Raw genomic sequence first — 17,492 nt, forward strand, 5'->3', positions numbered from 1 at the left:
AGCAGTGAAAGTGTGGATAGAAGACCATGTGCCTTGTAAATGTCTTCAATGGAGGCAGAGCGGAAATGGGCTACTGGCTTTTACATTATGAGCAGTGACCTGGACATGAAGAGTCAGCCCATTACAGTTTTCCCTCCGACTGACTCCTTGTCCCTCGACACTAAGCCTCCTGTTTTCACACCACTCTTTCCAATGCCCTTTATCAGACAGCCCCGCTAAAGCTCTTAAAGCCCTCTAAGCCAGACAAACTCAACTCTTTCCAAACTCAGTCATTTGGTTCCCTGCCAAATGTTCTTTCCAATCTGAGGATTACCTCTTGTACACCTGACACTTTTCTGTTGTCCTGGTTCCGTGTTCCAGAACTGCAGCGTCTGCCAAAAATCTGTTCCCTTATAAATAACAGCTTAACCTCTGGACATGATCCATCCTCTTGGAAATCTGCAGTTGTTCGTCACATTCTGAAAAAAGAAGTCATTCGCAGTGATGTACCAAGGGTGGGGCAGTGGGGGCGGTCCACCCTGGGTGAAATAAAAAGGCGGCTACCTTCACAGATGCTGCACGCTGGCGCGGCTAATTCAAAGATTAGATTTTTAAAATTCAGGGCACGGGCGGCAGAAACAAGAAGGGGGCTGTCGAGGGAGCTGAGGGTGGGCAGGTGGGGACGCGGTTCAAACTAACAGCCAAAATAGGGGCTAGGACTGGAACTCGGGGGGGGGGGGGGGGGGCTGAAAAGGGGGGGCCTCAGATGGGAGAATGGGGCTGGAACTGGGGGGTGAGAAGGGGACAGGTGGGATAATGGGGCTATGGCTGGGGTAGAGGCAGGTGGGAGGATGGGGCTGGGACTGAAAAGGGGAGCAGGTGGGAGAATGGGGTTGGGGCTGAAAAGGGGAGCAGGTGGGATAATGGGGTTGGGGCTGAAAAGGGGAGAATGGGGATGGGGCTGAAAAGGGGGGCAGTAATGCAGGACAGGTGGAAGAAGGGGGTTGGAACTGGGGGCTGAAAAGGAGGGTAGGTGGGATAAAGGGGTTAGAACTGGAACTGAGGGCTGGGACTGAAAAGGGGGCAGGGCTGGGACTGGAGCTGAAATTCGGGACTGGTGGGAGAAAAGAGCTGGAACTAAAACTAGTAGCTGACACTGGGGACTGGTGGGATAATGGGGCTGGAACTGGAACTATGGGCTGGTGGGATAATGGGGCTCAAACTGGGAGTTGAAAAGAAGGGGAAGAGAGAGAGAGAGAATCTGAATGGAAGGGAGAGAGAGGGAGGGCAGATGGTGGATAGAAGGGGCAGAGAGAGAGGGTAAACCCTGGATGGAAGAGAGAGAAAGTGCAGATGGTGGACAGGAGCAGAGAGAGAGAGAGAGAGAGAGAGAGAGAGAGAGAGAGGGCAGACCCTGGATGGAAGGGAGAGAAAGGGCAGACAGTGGATGGAAGGGAGAGAGAGAGAGAGCAGACGGTGGTTGGAAGGGGGAGAGAGAGAGGGCGCAGAGGGCAGATTGTGGATGAAAGGGGCAGAGATAAAGGGAAGGCGCTGGATGGGATGAAGAGAGAGTGCAGATAGTGGATTGCAGGGGCAGAGGGAGATAAGACAGATGGTGGATGGAAGGGGCAAGGAGAGAGGGGGCAGACACTGGATGGCAGGGGCAGGGAGAGAGGGGGCAGACACTGGATGGCAGGGGCAGGGAGAGAGGGGGCAGACACTGGATGGCAGGGGCAGGGAGAGAGGGGGCAGACACTGGATGGAAGGGGCAGGGAGAGAGAAGGCAGATGCTGGATGGAAGGGATAGAGTGAAGAGAAGATGAGGAAAGAAGAAACCAGATACGACAAACTGTAAATAAATATATATATTTTTTGCTTTAGGATAAAGTAGTATTGTAACTGTGTTAATAACTTAATAAATGTTTATAAACAGAAAATGGAAATAAGCTAATCTTTTTATTTGACTAATTTTAATACATTTTGACTATCTTTCGGAGATCACAACCCCCTTCCTCAAGTCACGATAGGGTACTGTACTGACTTGAGGAAGGAGGTTTTGGACTCTGAAAGCTAAATGTATTAGTCCAATAAAATGGCATTATCTTATTTTGTATATTTGTTTTATTTCTATTTGTTAATTTGTAAAGTGGTGATTGGTATTTCTTAGTTTTTTCAAATTTACATCTGCTATCTTTATATTTTGCAAAGTACTAGGGAACATACATCACTATCACTGTTTCTGTGGCGTTGCAGTATACAGAATCTGGCTTCTTGGGGGCTCAGTTTAATTTTTATCTAAATATTTCTATTCTTAGTTTGTGGTTACTTATTCTATAGTGGATTAGGTTGTATCTGTGTCTATGAAAAAGATATGGCTTTCTGTTGGCACTGACTGTGCAGGATCGACCTATACTATTCTGACTGGTTTACTTTTAGAATAGGTGAATTGATGTTCTAGTGCTCACTGCAATGTTTAAGATGCTTCCTTTTCTTAGGTATACCCTTGTGTTACTCATAGAAATTACTGCTTATGGTATGGCAGAATTGCTTTGTAGGTCCTGAGTGTTTTGCATTCTCAGTGTGCCTAGCACTGCATTGTTTGTGTGTGTGTGGGGGGGGGGGGGGGGGGTAAAAATGATCATCCTTGGGTGTCAAATACCCTAGGTATGCTACTGGTCATTCGATCCCCAGGTGCAGTCTCACTATTGTCCAGTGTCAAATCTTTACCTTCTTTCTAAACTTTTAGAGAAAGTTGTGTATACCCAGTTTCTATCTTTCATTGAAAAATCACTTGCTGTCCATTCCAGACAGTCAGGATTTCATTTGCATTTCAGGACTGAGACAGTCCTGATTGCCATACTTACTGAAGTCCACTTTCATTTAGATAAAGATAATATTGTCCTTACCATTTCTCTTGACCATTCAGTCATGTTTGGTTTGGTCAACAATTCTGGTATTGTATTAAATTGGTTTGCTTCTTTTCTTTTGGATCGTTCTTTTAAGTGACTACTGCATCCTCGACCTCTTCTTCCCATCCTTTATCTTGCAGCGTTCCCCAAGGCCCTATTCTGTCCACCCTCTTCTTTTCAATATGTTCCTGTCTCCTCTTGCATTGGTTATTCAGTCTTTTGGTATTTCTTTTCATTAATATGCTGATGATATTCTTCTATTATTTCTGACCAATCCATATGTCCCTTCTATTGGGCCTCTGCAAGACTGTCTAAATTCAGTCTCAAACTGGCTCTCTCACCATAGTTGGTCCTTAACAAGCAAAAAACCATGGCTTGTTGGTTTACAGGTTGGATTGGATGTATTAATTATAACCTGCCCTTATCCAGGACGGCAAACAATAATACATACATAAAATCACATTAAAACAAATTCAAAAACAAACTCTTCATAGAACACAATAAAAAAAAAATAAAAGTAAGAAATATTGTCCAAGTCTCTTAAATAAACTAAAGAGCAGAATCATCAGGTACATAATATGCTATGCAAAACAGATGTACTTGCAGTTGTCACTTAAATGTTTGAACACGTCACTCAGGTGGCCTCCTTGTACCAACCTCCATGCTGGATTTGATTCATCAGTCTATTCAACCTGTTACTACTTTCCAATATCTAGGCATTGAACATTTTTCCTTCGTCCCACAGGTGTCTAATCTATGTAAGACTGGCTTTCTTGTATTGAGTCAATTGCATTGGTAGGAGATATTTTGACTTTGATTCCTTTTACTCACTTATTCTGTCCCTGCTAATTACCAGGTTAGACTACTGTAACACTGTTTATTTAGGTTGTCCTTAAGAACAATTGAAGAAACTTCAATCATTCCAGAACACTGCTATCAATCTTTTTTTGCCACGTTCGTAAATCAGACATTTCCCTTTATCTCTGTAAGAACCATTGGCTCATGGTTGAACAACGTACAGTGGCGTACCAAGGGGGGGGGGGGGGGGGGGGTGGGGGCGGTCCGCCCCGGGTGCACGCCGCTGGGGGATGCCGCGGCACGCGCCTGCTCCAAGTTCGCTAAACTTCGTCGCTCGTTCGCTGCCTGCAGCTCCCTCTGCCCCGGAACAGGTTACTTCCTGTTCCGGGGCAGAGGGAGCTGCAGCGAAGCGAAGTTTAGCGAACTCGGAGCAGGCGCGCCGTGGCACCCCCCTCCAGCGGTGTGCACCCGGGGGGGGTGCCATTTTGCCGGGGGGGGGGGGGAAAGGTGTCATTTAGCAGGGGGGGGGGCGCTGCACCCGGGGGGGGGGGGCGCATCGGCGCTCCGCCCCGGGTGCCATTCAGGCCAGGAACGCCACTGACAACATATAAACTTCTTACTCTCACTTTTAAGGCTTTCTGGCTAGGTATACCTTCTTACTTAGCTGTCTTTACTATTCCTTATTTGCCTGCCCGTTTACTTCACTCCATTAATGACTATGGTTTAGTCCTCCCTAGTCCGCATGCTGTTCAATAGGAATCCACAAGACACCATGCCTTTTTTTTCACAGCCCCTTCTATTTGGAATTTGCTACCTCTAGTGATTTGTGCTGAATTTTCCTTTAGAAATGTTAAACATGCTCTTAAAACTTGTCTCATTCAACAAGGCTTTGGCTAATTTGTACACCCTGTACGCCCTTTTTTTCCAGTTTATTATTTGATTTCCTTTTTTCATCACTGTTCGTGTTCTCCCTCTCCTTATTAGTTTGCCTGGTTTGGCTGTTCTTGTTGAGAATGCAGTCTCTTTCTTATCATGTTTTTGTAGCTCCTTTCGAGTAATTTGTGTTTTTTGGCATTGATCTGCAAACCGCTTTAATCTGAAAGTTAGGCTAGGTGGTACAGCAAATCTAAATAAACAATAATAAAAAAAAAAGATTGTACACTTGGTGATGGGAATCCCCAATCTGTTAGGGTTGAAGGACACAAAAAGCTGAGAGGACTTCCCCATGTGCTTTTGTATGCTCTAGATAGTATGCTAGAGCACACTTGCAGTCTAAGGTATGCAGTGCTGCTTCTCCATGATTACAGTGTGGTTTAGGGAAGAAGACAGGTAGTACAATGGATTGATTGAGAAGGAACTCCAATACCACTTTAGGGAGGCATTGGGGATGGGTTCGGAGTACAACCCCGTCATGGTAGAACCTGGTGTAAGATGAGTCTGCCACAAGGGCTTGAAGTTCACTGACTCTTCTGACAGAAGTAAGAGCTATTAAGAACACTACCTTATATGTGAGGAACTTTAGAGACCAAAAATAAAGTGGTTCAAATAGAAGTTTCATGAGAGCTATTAGTATGACACCAAGATCCCACGCCACCGGAGCTAATATAATAGGAGGTGTGGTATGAAACAAACCTTTTATGAATCTAACTATTAAGGGATGAATTGAAACTGGCTTATTACAACTTTAGAATGAAAAGCACTGATGGCACTCAAATGTACTATGAGTTAGTATTCAGGCCAGAATCTGAAAGGTGGAGGAGGGACTCCATAAGGGTAGGCAGAGAGCTCATAGTAGGATCGAGTGCTATGGCTGCACACTAGAGAGAAACTCTTTTCCACTTTAAACTGTAACATTTTCATGGAGGTGGTTTACTAGAGGCTAACAGTATCCTAGAGACTGCATCAGAATGGTGTAGGGACCACAGCTCTATGTTGTCGGGAACCAAACGTCAGGGATAGAGAATGAGGGTCTGGATAGAGGAGGGGGTCCCCTTGTTCTGAGTTACTAGGGTTGGAAAAGGATCTAACTTCAAAGGTTCCCTGGACAATAACTCTAGGAGAAGGGGTGTACACTTGACCGGCAAGTGTACTCGGGGTCTGTATTTTTGATTAGAAGTAATTCTGTTTGTATGACAATGATTTGGAATGTAGAAGAAGATAAGACACAGCTCTAATCAATTTGGTATGTGAAGGGAGAGATGGAGCCTGGCCACCTGGACTGAGAAACATGTGACCACATTCCCACAGTATGGCTTGTTTACCTAAACAGAGAAATTCTCAAGCATTCTGTAATTTTCCTTAGCTCTGAACATGAGTTCTAAGCCTAATAAAAAAAGGGGAGACTTTTACAGTGAAGCTGGAAGCTCATCTATGGGTGGACGCATTGCATAGAACCAGACTCCTGGTCAGACTCCGGCTTCGCTGAAAAAGGGGCTTCTCTCAGCTGATGTAAAAAGCCTGGATGATGTAAGGACCACCCTAGAGTCTCTGGGAATATAATACAACTGATTAATTGAGGCATCCTCAGTTGTCAGTTGAAGAATATCTTTAAAATACATTTTCAGAAGCTCTAGAGATGCCAACAAATGTGTAACCGGAGAATTTAAGAACCTAAGGTTATGACCTCTACATGAATTTTCTGTAGACTCCATCTGAAGTGCATAGCCAAGCAGTCTTTAGTAGTAGCAGTTATTGCAGATTGAATAAAAGTCAACTGAGATGCTGTCTTACCTAAACGTTGCTCTCAAGACTTATGTCTAAATTCTTGGACATTAAACTTTGCAACAGATTCCTCTGTGAACTTAGCAAAAGCTGACAAGCTATTCTGCAGCAATTTATTCATTCTGGTAATAGCCAACATGTCTAACAATGAAACCTCTTGCTGCTGGTTAAAGTCAACAGAGCAACTATCGACAGATATATAAGAAAAAGTTTCAAGTACATTTACTTGGGGATCCAATTAAGACCCCATTCCAGGAGGAGAAGAAATGAGAGATGGAACTTCCGATGAAGACGGGAAAACTCCCATGGCTGCCTTTCAATTCTGTAAGTGGAGCAGGTTTTGGGAGTGGAGCTGGACCCCCCCCATCCCCAAAGAAAAGGAGGCTTCCAGGGAGACAAACAAACTCAAAGGTTGAGATGATAAAGCTGGCATCACTGTTCAAAAATGTTGATCCTTTGGTCCTTTTCAGAGAGTTGAAACATGTGGCTTAATTTTACTCCCATTTCTCTTCCCCATGGAGGAGACAGAGTGATATGCTTCTCACTCCTCAGGTTCCGAAGGGTATCCACAGGGGTAGGATCTGCCTCTTTGGTCACACGCCAATAGACATGCTGCGTGCCGTGGCTTAGATGCACGAAGCCTGCAGTGAAGGACCCCTCAGCAGGGCAAGATGGAACCAGCATCTAGCTCAGTGCCTAATGGAATGGCAATCACTGTCACAATTCTCCAGCTCTCAGTGTGCCGCAGCTTAGATGCACTAATAAGCCTGCAGTGAAGGACACCTCAGCAGGGCAATATGGAACCAGTGTCTAGTTCAATGCCTGATGGAATGGCAATCAGCATCACAATCCTCCAGATCTCCTTTCCCAATATTTTATTATTGGGTAATTTTAATATGCATGTTGATGATTTGCTGGATCATAGACAGTGCAGTTTGTAGGGTTTATGGAGGAGTTGGGGTTTCAGACTATGACTTGGGTGTGACACATTGCGGTGGCCATGTTTTCGATTTTTTATTTTTTTTTTGAGGGGTAGAAGCACATTATTCAGTTGGTCCATTATCCCCACTTGCATTGTCTTGGATAGATCATTTACCGATGATGTTTGTGTTATCTGCACCAGGGGGCGGGGCTGTCCCAGGGAGAAGCTAAGGAGAGTACTATCATTAAGAGATTTTTCTGTAGTTGATTCATATATATTTTCACCTTCGAGTGTGTCTTTTTCTTAGGGATTTCAGAAGTTTTCCCTGCAGGAACAGATGTCAGTGTGGAAGGAGACATTAGGTGCTATAGTGGATAAGGTGGTTCCCTGGTGAAAGGTAGGTGGGTCAGGATTTAGGAAAAATATGTGGTACCATGCAGGGCTCATGCTGTTAAAGTGACAACTAAGGTGAAGTGGCAATGGCGCCAAACTTGTACAATAGCTGATAGATTGTTTTTGCATACACAATAGCGGTTTTATTCAACACAGGCCAGAATGGTGAAGGTGGCTTATTTTAATGCTTTAATTCAGCATGCCCCTAATCTGGCATGGAAAATTTAGCAAGTATTGAATGGTATGCAAGTTTAAAAAAATAGGCCAACTGTGGATTTATTGGGGAATTATTTTGCACAAACAGTAGATGTATTATGTGGGGCTTTTGTGGCTGATGTTGATCATAGTAGAAGTAGGGATTTGGTGCAGGAGGTGGTAGTTGAAACAACTGATGAGAATTCTGGAGAATCTGAAGTGGAATGGGGTTCATTTGTCATTCCTACCTGGGATGAGTTTGTGCAGTATTTGCGTGATTTGAGGAGTGACACAGTTTTGGATCATCATGTCTGTAAGTCTTTAATGCTTGCTGCTTCTTTTTGCTGCAACAATATAGAACTCACAACTTTTTTCTGGCATTTATGAAGAAAGGCAAATGACGAATCACCGCAATACAATAGTGCAACAAAGATTAAAGGAAAAGTCGAAACTTGGAAAGTGAAGACAGACAAAAAAAAAAACACAAAATCTTAGGACAAATTTGCCAATAACTCCCTTGCTATCTTATCACCACTGGGGCCCATATTTAAGTAGTAAGACTTTTTCCCTCTCAATCCCCCTGATATTCAGATTTCAGAATGATTTAATTGAGCAAGAAGGGCTCCTGCCCAGTTAAATTGCAGTGGGTGGATGATCTTTGGATTTTCAGCAGCACTTGATCATACAGTACCTCTGACAATCCAAAATGACCATGATGGCACTATTCAGTTAACAGGATTCAAGTCATTACATATCCTCCCCACTTTTCCTAGAACAGTGAATCTAAAACCTGGTCCTGGAGGCACCCCAGTCAGTCAGGTTTTCAGAATACCCACAATGAATATTCATGAGAGAGATTTACATGTACTGCCTCCACTGAATGCAAATCTATCTCATGAATATTCATTGTGGATATACTGAAAACCTGACTGGATGAGGTACCTCCAGGACCAGGTTTGGGAACCACTGCCACAGAAGATATCTTCCAAAATAAGTTATTTAAAAAATGAGGCCCCATGGAAGTTTTCCCTTGCGAGGCTCCAACAGATGCCATCATCCATTTGTGAGGACATGGATCCTGTCTAAGGAGAACATCTGCTACAGCTAGGAAATTTGGTTTTATTTTATTTGTTTTGAATGTTGATCAATCCCCCTAATTATTATTAGAAACGCTGAATTAAAAAAAAAAAATAAAACTATTGGAAATTGTTTGGAATGTGTGGAGAGTACTGTTTCAAGGAACTGATGGATCAAGAGATATATGCACAAAAAGTCAGCTCTTTTCATATACTTACAACAATATCTTCTGGAAATGTGTCACTGCTGAAGGAGCCATCATCAAACACAATTTTATAGAAAGTCTGGGCTGTAACTTTGGTCACTCTGCAGCTGTAATATCTTGTATTCCTGTGCTTTGAGATGACAGTCTGACCAACTGATATAGCCTTCTCACTTAAGTTGGTTCTCTTCAAGATTGAAAGGTGAAAGTACAATGTCAGCTGGGCAAACAACTTGTGCAGACTCCTATCACAACTCATAAGGCAGAAACAAAATCCATCTACAAAGTTTTGCACTAATTACAAACATAAAATTTGAAGGATGTGATTATTATGTGTATGGACATCACGAGAGCAGAGGACCGTATTCCACTACGTCAGCAAAGGAGTAGTGTAATCAGCAAGGCTCTCCCGTGAAAAACAGAGGGACGAGGAATATGATAAAACCTTTTACACTACTCCTTTGCTGGTATTATTATATGTATGCCAATACTGATGAATCAGTTCCTTGAAAATGTGGTCCATGTCTTTTTTAATGACATTTAATGAAATTTATTGTGCAACAAAACCTTTTTACAGCTTTCTTGTCAATCTACTCTGAAATTAATGCCATTTTCTACATAAAACTGAATCCCATATGCAGTGTTCAATAATTAAAAAAGAAAAGGGTACATTTTGCAACTTGTCATGTGTAACAAATGAGAGAATTTCCTGGTCACTCATTTCTTCTGCTATTTCCCTGTAATTTGGGGAAGAACCACATTAGCTAAACAGTCACAAATAATCTCATATATACCAACCTTACTGGTCCGGGTTGCTAATGTTACAAATATCATCACTACTAATGTTTGAGATAAAATAATACTATGGGCCATATGTACTAAGCATTTTTCCTAGAGACACAAAGGGCATAATTTTATAAAGTCATTTTAGCGCTAATATATCTTTTTTGGGAGCAAAGGTTCAATTGTTTCCTGATGTTTCCAGAATTACCCAGGATAAGAGTAAGCAGTTTTTGTTGCTTCATTCAGATGTTTTGGCTATTGGAGCATGTTTTCAGCTTAGATTTCCTTGTAAACATAGGAGCTAGTTCTGTGGGTGCCATGGGTGCTTGAGCACCCCCAATATTGAGCAAACTCCTTCACTTTGTCCAGGGAGAGGTAATTTCCATTCGGTTTAGCACACCAAATAATTCTGAATAGTTGGCTTTTATGCTTGTAAATGTATATACTTTGTTTGGATAATACCTACTTATGTGTTTTTTGAACCCTCCAAACTTAAGTTTTTTTTCTGGATTCTAGACATGTAGTGTAAAGGTTTAATAATGAACTCTACTTCTGGGATTTAAAATTATTTTCTTTTTAGTTATCTGCTTGTGGATCCTGTAATAGATCTACCTGTACCAGAAACGTTTTTCAAGGGTGATGATGCAGAGGAACTGAAAGAAATCTCGGTGAACCCGGAAGAAGTACTGAGCCAAATCAACAACTTAAAGAGTACTAAATCACCTGGACTGGATGGCATGTATCCAAGGGTACTGAGAAAACTCAAACATGAAATTGCTGATCTGCTGTTAGTGATATGTAACCTGTCGTTAAAATGGTTATTATTACTGGAAGATTGGAGGGTGGCCAATGTAACACTGATTTTTTAAAAACGGTGCAAAGTGTGATTCAGGAAATTACAGACTGGTAAGCCTGATGTCAGTGTCGGGCATAATATGACAGAACGCATAGATAAACATGGCTTAATGGGACAGAGTCAGCATAGATTCAGCCAATAGAATTCTTGCCTCACCAATCTGCTTCATTTTTTTTAAAGGAGTGAATAAACATGTCGATAGAGGTGAGCTTCTGATGTATTGTCATATGATGCTAATGAGATAAATTTTGACTGCTTTTTTGGAGACTATCCTGGATGAAATAACTTCTAGATGAACTCTGCTGGTTGCTTTCTCTCAGAACTGGAAAAGGTTTCTGTTTTGAAGAATTACTTTAAAAAGAAAGATTTCCTGTTTTGTGGAGAGAAGAGGCAGGTTTTCCCTGATGTTTCTAGGGTCACTCTTTAAACATAAACCAGGGCATTGGCGCTTGGGAGCTACTTTTTTTCTGAAATTTCCCTCCAAATGTTTGATTACTTTATCTGATGTTAAATATACTTTCTTTGAGCCAGAGCTCGTAGAAAGACTGATAATAGATAGAGAAGTTAAATAGAGTCAGTGCTTCCCAGGGTGTGTGACTATCAGGGGCATAATCGAAAGAGAAGGGCGCCCATCTTTCGACACAAACTGGGAGATGGGCGTCCTTCTCTCAGGGTCACCCAAATCGGCATAATCGAAAGCCGATTTTGGGGTCCTCAACTGCTTTCCGTCACGGGGACGACCAAAGTTCCCAGGGCCATGTCGGCAGTGTACCAAAGGTGGGACGGGGTACGTGCTTAAGAGATGGGCGTCCTCGGACAATAATGGAAAAAAGAAGGGCGTCCCTGACGAGCATTTGGCCGACTTTACTTGGTCCCTTTTTTTTCACGACCAAGCCTCGAAAAAGGTGCCCGAACTGACCAAATGATCACCGGAGGGAATTGGGAATAACCTCCCCTTATTTCCCCAGTGGTCACCAACCCCCTCCCACCCCCCCCCCCCCCAAAAACATTTTTTCCAGCCTCTGTCATACCCAGCTCCATCACAGCAGTATACAGGTCCCTGGAGTAGTTTTTAGTGCACTTCAGGCAGGCGGACCCAGGCCCATCCCCCCCTACCTGTTACACTTGCGATGGCAAATGTGAAGCCTCCGAAACCCACTGTACCCACATGTAGGTGCTCCCCTTCACCCATAAGGGTATGGTAGTGTTGTACAGTTGTGGGGAGTGGGTTTTGGGGGGGGGGTTGGGGGGCTCAGCACACAAGGTAAGGGAGCTATACACCTGGGAGCAATTTGTGGAGTCCACTGCAGTGCCCCCTAGGGTGCCCGGTTGGTGTCCTGGCATGTGAGGGGGACTAGTGCACTACGAATTCTGGCTCCTCCCATGACCAAATGGCATGGATTTGGTCGTTTTTGAGATGGGTGTCCTCGGTTTCCATTATCGGCGAAAACCAAGGTCGCCATCTCTTAGGTCGACCTAAATGTTGAGATTTGGGCGTCCCCGACCGTATTATCTAAACGAAAGATGGACGCCCATCTTGTTTCGATAATACGGGATGCCCCACCCCTTCGTGGGGACGTCCTCAGAGATGGGCGCCCTTACAGATGGTCGTCCCCGTTCGATTATGCCCCTCTATGTAGTCTTGATCTCTGTATGTGTAATTATTTCATGTTTATTTCTTCTCAGCCTCCAATGATGTGGAATGGATTGTTTTCCTTTGTGGTGCTTTATTGTACTCATTATTAAATTATCTACCCTACGTGAAGTAAGCTGCTAAATTCTATTTGTTAAAAATGTTTAAAACTGGCAACTTTTTAACTGAAGTTAATGAATATATTAATGTTGTAAATGTAAGAAACATTACCATAGGAGCCAACTTTTCAAAACGATTAGGGGCGCTCAACTCGGCACAAACTACCAAGTAAATGAAAGGAAATTAAAGCATGGTGGGTTGTGGATAGAACTGGCCAGGCTGTCTTTAAATGTAGAGCAAACCAGGTGGTGCACACACAGGGAGGACTTGTAGGTAAAAGGAACATTAGGAGAAGCACTTCAAGTACATAAGTAATGCCATACTGGGAAAAGACCAAGGGTCCATCAAGCCCAGCATCCTGTCCACGACAGCGGCCAATCCAGGCCAAGGGCACCTGGCAAGCTTCCCAAACATACAAACATTCTATACATGTTATTCCTGGAATTTTGGAGTTTTCCAAGTCCGTTTAGTAGCGGTTTATGGATTTGTCCTTTAGGAAACCGTCCAACCCCTTTTTAAACTCTGCTAAGCTAACCGCCTTCACTACTTTCTCCGGCAACGAATTCCAGAGTTTAATTACACGTTGGGTGAAGAAAAATTTTCTCCGATTTGTTTTAAATTTACTACACTGTAGTTTCATCACATGCCCCCTAGTCCTAGTATTTTTGGAAAGCGTGAACAGACGCTTCACATCCACCTGTTCCACTCCACTCATTATTTTATATACCTCTATCATGTCTCCCCTCAGCCGTCTCTTCTCCAAGCTGTATAGCCCTAGCCTCCTTAGTCTTTCTTCATAGGGAAGTCGTCCCATCCCCGCTATCATTTTAGTCGCCCTTCGCTGCACCTTTTCCAATTCTACTATATCTTTCTTGAGATGCGGCGACCAGAATTGAACACAATACTCAAGGTGCGGTCGCACCATGGAGCGATACAACGGCATTATAACATCCTCACACCTGTTTTCCATACCTTTCCTGATAATACCCAACATTCTATTCGCTTTCTTAGCTGCAGCAGCACACTGAGCAGAAGGTTTCAGTGTGTTATCGACGACGACACCCAGATCCCTTTCTTGGTCCGTAACTCCTAACGTGGAACCTTGCATGACGTAGCTATAATTCGGGTTCTTTTTTCCCACATGCATCACCTTGCACTTGCTCACATTAAACATCATCTGCCATTTAGCCGCCCAGTCTCCCAGTCTCGTAAGGTCCTCTTGTAATTTTTCACAATCCTGTCGCGATTTAACGACTTTGAATAACTTTGTGTCATCAGCAAATTTAATTACCTCGCTAGTTACTCCCATCTGTAAATCATTTATAAATATATTAAAAAGCAGCGGTCCTAGCACGGACCCCTAAGGAACCCCACTAACTACCCTTCTCCATTGTGAATACTGCCCATTTAACCCCACTCTCTGTTTCCTATCCTTCAACCAGTTTTTAATCCACAATAGGACATTTCCTCCTATCCCATGACCCTCCAATTTCCTCTGTAGCCTTTCATGAGGTACCTTGTCAAACGCCTTTTGAAAATCCAGATACACAATATCAACCGACTCCCCTTTGTCCACATGTTTGTTCACTCCTTCAAAGAATTGAGGTAAATTGGTCAGGCAAGATTTCCCCACACAAAAGCCATGCTGACTTGGTCTCAGTAATCCATGTCCTCGGATGTGCTCTGTAATTTTGTTTTTGATAATAGCCTCTACCATTTTCCCCGGCACCGACGTCAGACTCACCGGTCTATAATTTCCCGGATCTCCCCTGGAGCCTTTTTTAAAAATGGGCGTTACATTGGCCACCCTCCAATCTTCCGGTACCACGCTCGATTTTAAGGATAAGTTGCATATCACTAGCAGTAGCTCCGCAAGCTCATTTTTCAGTTCTATCAGTACTCTAGGATGAATACCATCCGGTCCAGGAGATTTGCTACTCTTCAGTTTGCCGAACTGCTCCATTACGTCCTCCAGGTTTACCGTGAAGTCAGTAAGTTTCTCCGACTCGTCCGCTTGAAATACCATTTCCGACACCGGTATCCCACCCAAATCTTCCTCGGTGAAGACCGAAGCAAAGAATTCATTCAGTCTCTCCGCTACGTCTTTGTCTTCCTTGATCGCCCCTTTTACCCCTCGGTCATCCAGCAGCCCAACCGATTCTTTTGCCGGCTTCCTGCTTTTAATATACCGAAAAAATTTTTTACTATGTTTTTTTGCCTCTAATGCTATCTTTTTTTCATACTCCCTCTTGGCCTTCTTAATCTGCGCCTTGCATTTGCTTTGACACTCCTTATGCTGTTTCTTGTTATTTTCAGACGGTTCCTTCTTCCATTTTCTGAAGGCGTTTCTTTTAGCCCTAATAGCTTCCTTCACCTCACTTTTCAACCAGGCCGGGTGTCTTTTGGACTTCCGTCTTCCCACCATTCTCTCTTACTCTCCAACCCCAACTCATCGCCACAGTTTACCACCCTATTCCCAGGTAATCTATACCACAATCATGCCATGTCAGTCTGGCCCATCTATACAACTCTCATTCTTTCCCTCCCAGCTAGTCCTTCACAGTCCCTCTTCCCTACCTAACCTGTGAACACTATACACTTTCTCTTCTCTCAGATCATCCCCATTTCTTTCTCAAACCCTCCACAACTTAATAGTTTCTTCCTCCTCTAATCTTCTTATTCTGCTTTTCTCTCGCTTCTTTTTTCCAATGCATAGGGCAGTGATTCCCATACCTGGTCCTGGAGGCACCCCAGTCAGTCGGGTTTTCAGGATATCCATAATGAATATTCAATAGACAGATCTGCATGAACTGACTCCACTGTATGCAAATCGCTCTCATAAATATTCATTGTGGGTATCCTGAAAACCTGACTGGCTGAGGTGCCTCCAGTTTGGGAACCACTGGCATAGGGTGACGTTTATTTTAGGGCAGGGTGCTTAATAGCCTCCCCCCATACTACACTTCTCTGCTCTCTACTTCCACCTGACCTGCATTGCTCCCTCCCCCCATTAAGTTCCCTCTCACCCCACCTTGGTCTGGTCTGTGCCATTCTTGACAGCAAGGTATACCAACAGTGCCAACAAAAGATGCCAAGGAAAAAGGAGTCACCAAATTAATTCCCAATATGAGCCAAAAAGGAGCTCCCTCAGTTAAGCAGTCTTGCAACCACCAGGTGGCCAATCACAATAGCACTGCTTTAACATATGTTACAAAATCCAGGAAACCTACCCCCGATTCCTTATGCCTCTTTAGTTTGTTGAGAGATATTCTGAAGGGTTTGCAGAGCCACAAAAAACTAGTCAAAACTTTGTCTATGGCCTTAAAGAGGTGAGGAGGGAAGGGAGTGGTAACATTTATAAAATACATAAAACCTGCGGAGCAATTCCATACAAATTGCGTCCAAGCATCCTCACCATGTGAGCCCAAAGGTGACCACTGGGTACACAGGGTTTTTACGTGACTACTGTCATGTTATCTAAACTGCATCAGGAGCGGTTCCAGGGCCAAATTGAAGACAACTGAAGACAAATTGAAGGGGACAACCTTGATGAGTACCTTGCATAAGAAGTAAACTGCCCCTTCATCTGCAACCTGGCCCAGGACTAAAATAGAGAAGCTTCACCACATCTGTAAAGGAATCTTCCAAATTAAACCATTTAAGGGTCTCAAACAGGTATTTCCACTCAACAAAATCAAGCTTTTTCTGCATGAGTGGAGTTGAGGAGTCACCTAATGGTTAGTGCAGCGGATTTTGATCCCAGCATCCTGGGTTCGGTTCCCACTACAGCTCCTTGTGACCCTGAGCAAGGTACAAAAACCAAAATTATGAGCCCTGTAGGGACAGAAATAGTGCCTGCTTACAATTGGATTGTAAGCCACAATGAAGCTGAACTCTGGGATAATGTGGGAAACAAATGTCATAATTAATAAATAAAATAAATCTACAAACATGAGACACAAGGGAACAGAGCATCACACTGCTACCTGCTGGACATGACAAAACACTCTAGTGTTATCGGAAGTCATCCAGCTCTTCACAAAACCGAACTGAGTAGAGTGTATAAGGCAGACAACACCTGAGTGAGTCTGTCAGAAAGTAATTTCAAAACACTTTTGCAATCATAATTAAGGAGAGAGATGGGCCAATAAGTCTTGGTAAGTACTGAATCATGACCCAGCTTTGGAAACACAATAATAACCGTTTTAGTGAATGATCCTGCGCCTGAGCGCCTATCAAGAAAAGATTGATATAGGCAAAACAATTTGGGTGTAAGCAATGTTTGGAACACCCGATAAAATTGAATGCTAAACCCATCACGTGGTTTAAGGCCTTTAATGGTATCCTGAATCTCTGATCTGAAAATAGGGTAATTCAAGATCTGAACCAGGGACTGTGACAACTTGAGCGAACCTACATTTTCCAGAAAGGCACAAATCTGTTCCTCTGTAGGATTAACTGTATCACCAGCTCTAATAGTCTGCTACCTTAATCTTTTTTTTTTTTTTAGAGAATTTGCTAGTAAACGGCCTACTCTATCACGATGTTCATAATACATAGTATATTCTCTGGTTAACAATACTCACTCTATCCGCCAATATGGAGTTATATACTGAAATTTCAATTTCTGGAGCTGAAAGTGGTGAGTCAGTAGGACACTTATAGACCTTTAATATTTGATTCCAATGAAGAGAATTGCGCCTTCCTTACTTTAGCTCATTTAGCTGAAAACCCAATAATTTTGCCGTAATATATGCATTAAAGGCATCCCAAATGACATGAAAACCAAGATTATCTGTTTCATTATTACTAAAATATTCCTGAACCCAGGTGCCCATACATGAAATAAATTTCTTATCTTCAACAAGAGAAGAATTAAATCTCCAGCTACTCACTTTAGAGGT

At 43.2% G+C, this 17,492-nt stretch overlaps 1 protein-coding gene across 1 annotated transcript in view; it reads right to left on the bottom strand.

The window, feature by feature from the left end:
- KDM4C (lysine demethylase 4C) overlaps positions 1 to 17,492 on the bottom strand; it is an 865,731-nt gene that overhangs the window by 73,880 nt on the left and 774,359 nt on the right. Inside the window, exon 19 of the mRNA XM_030194306.1 lies at positions 9,213 to 9,383. Coding sequence (XP_030050166.1) covers positions 9,213 to 9,383 — 171 coding nt within the window. The remainder of the gene's footprint in view (positions 1 to 9,212; positions 9,384 to 17,492) is intronic.

The sequence above is a fragment of the Microcaecilia unicolor genome, chromosome 2 (assembly GCF_901765095.1).
Source record: "Microcaecilia unicolor chromosome 2, aMicUni1.1, whole genome shotgun sequence".
Taxonomy (NCBI): domain Eukaryota; kingdom Metazoa; phylum Chordata; class Amphibia; order Gymnophiona; family Siphonopidae; genus Microcaecilia; species Microcaecilia unicolor.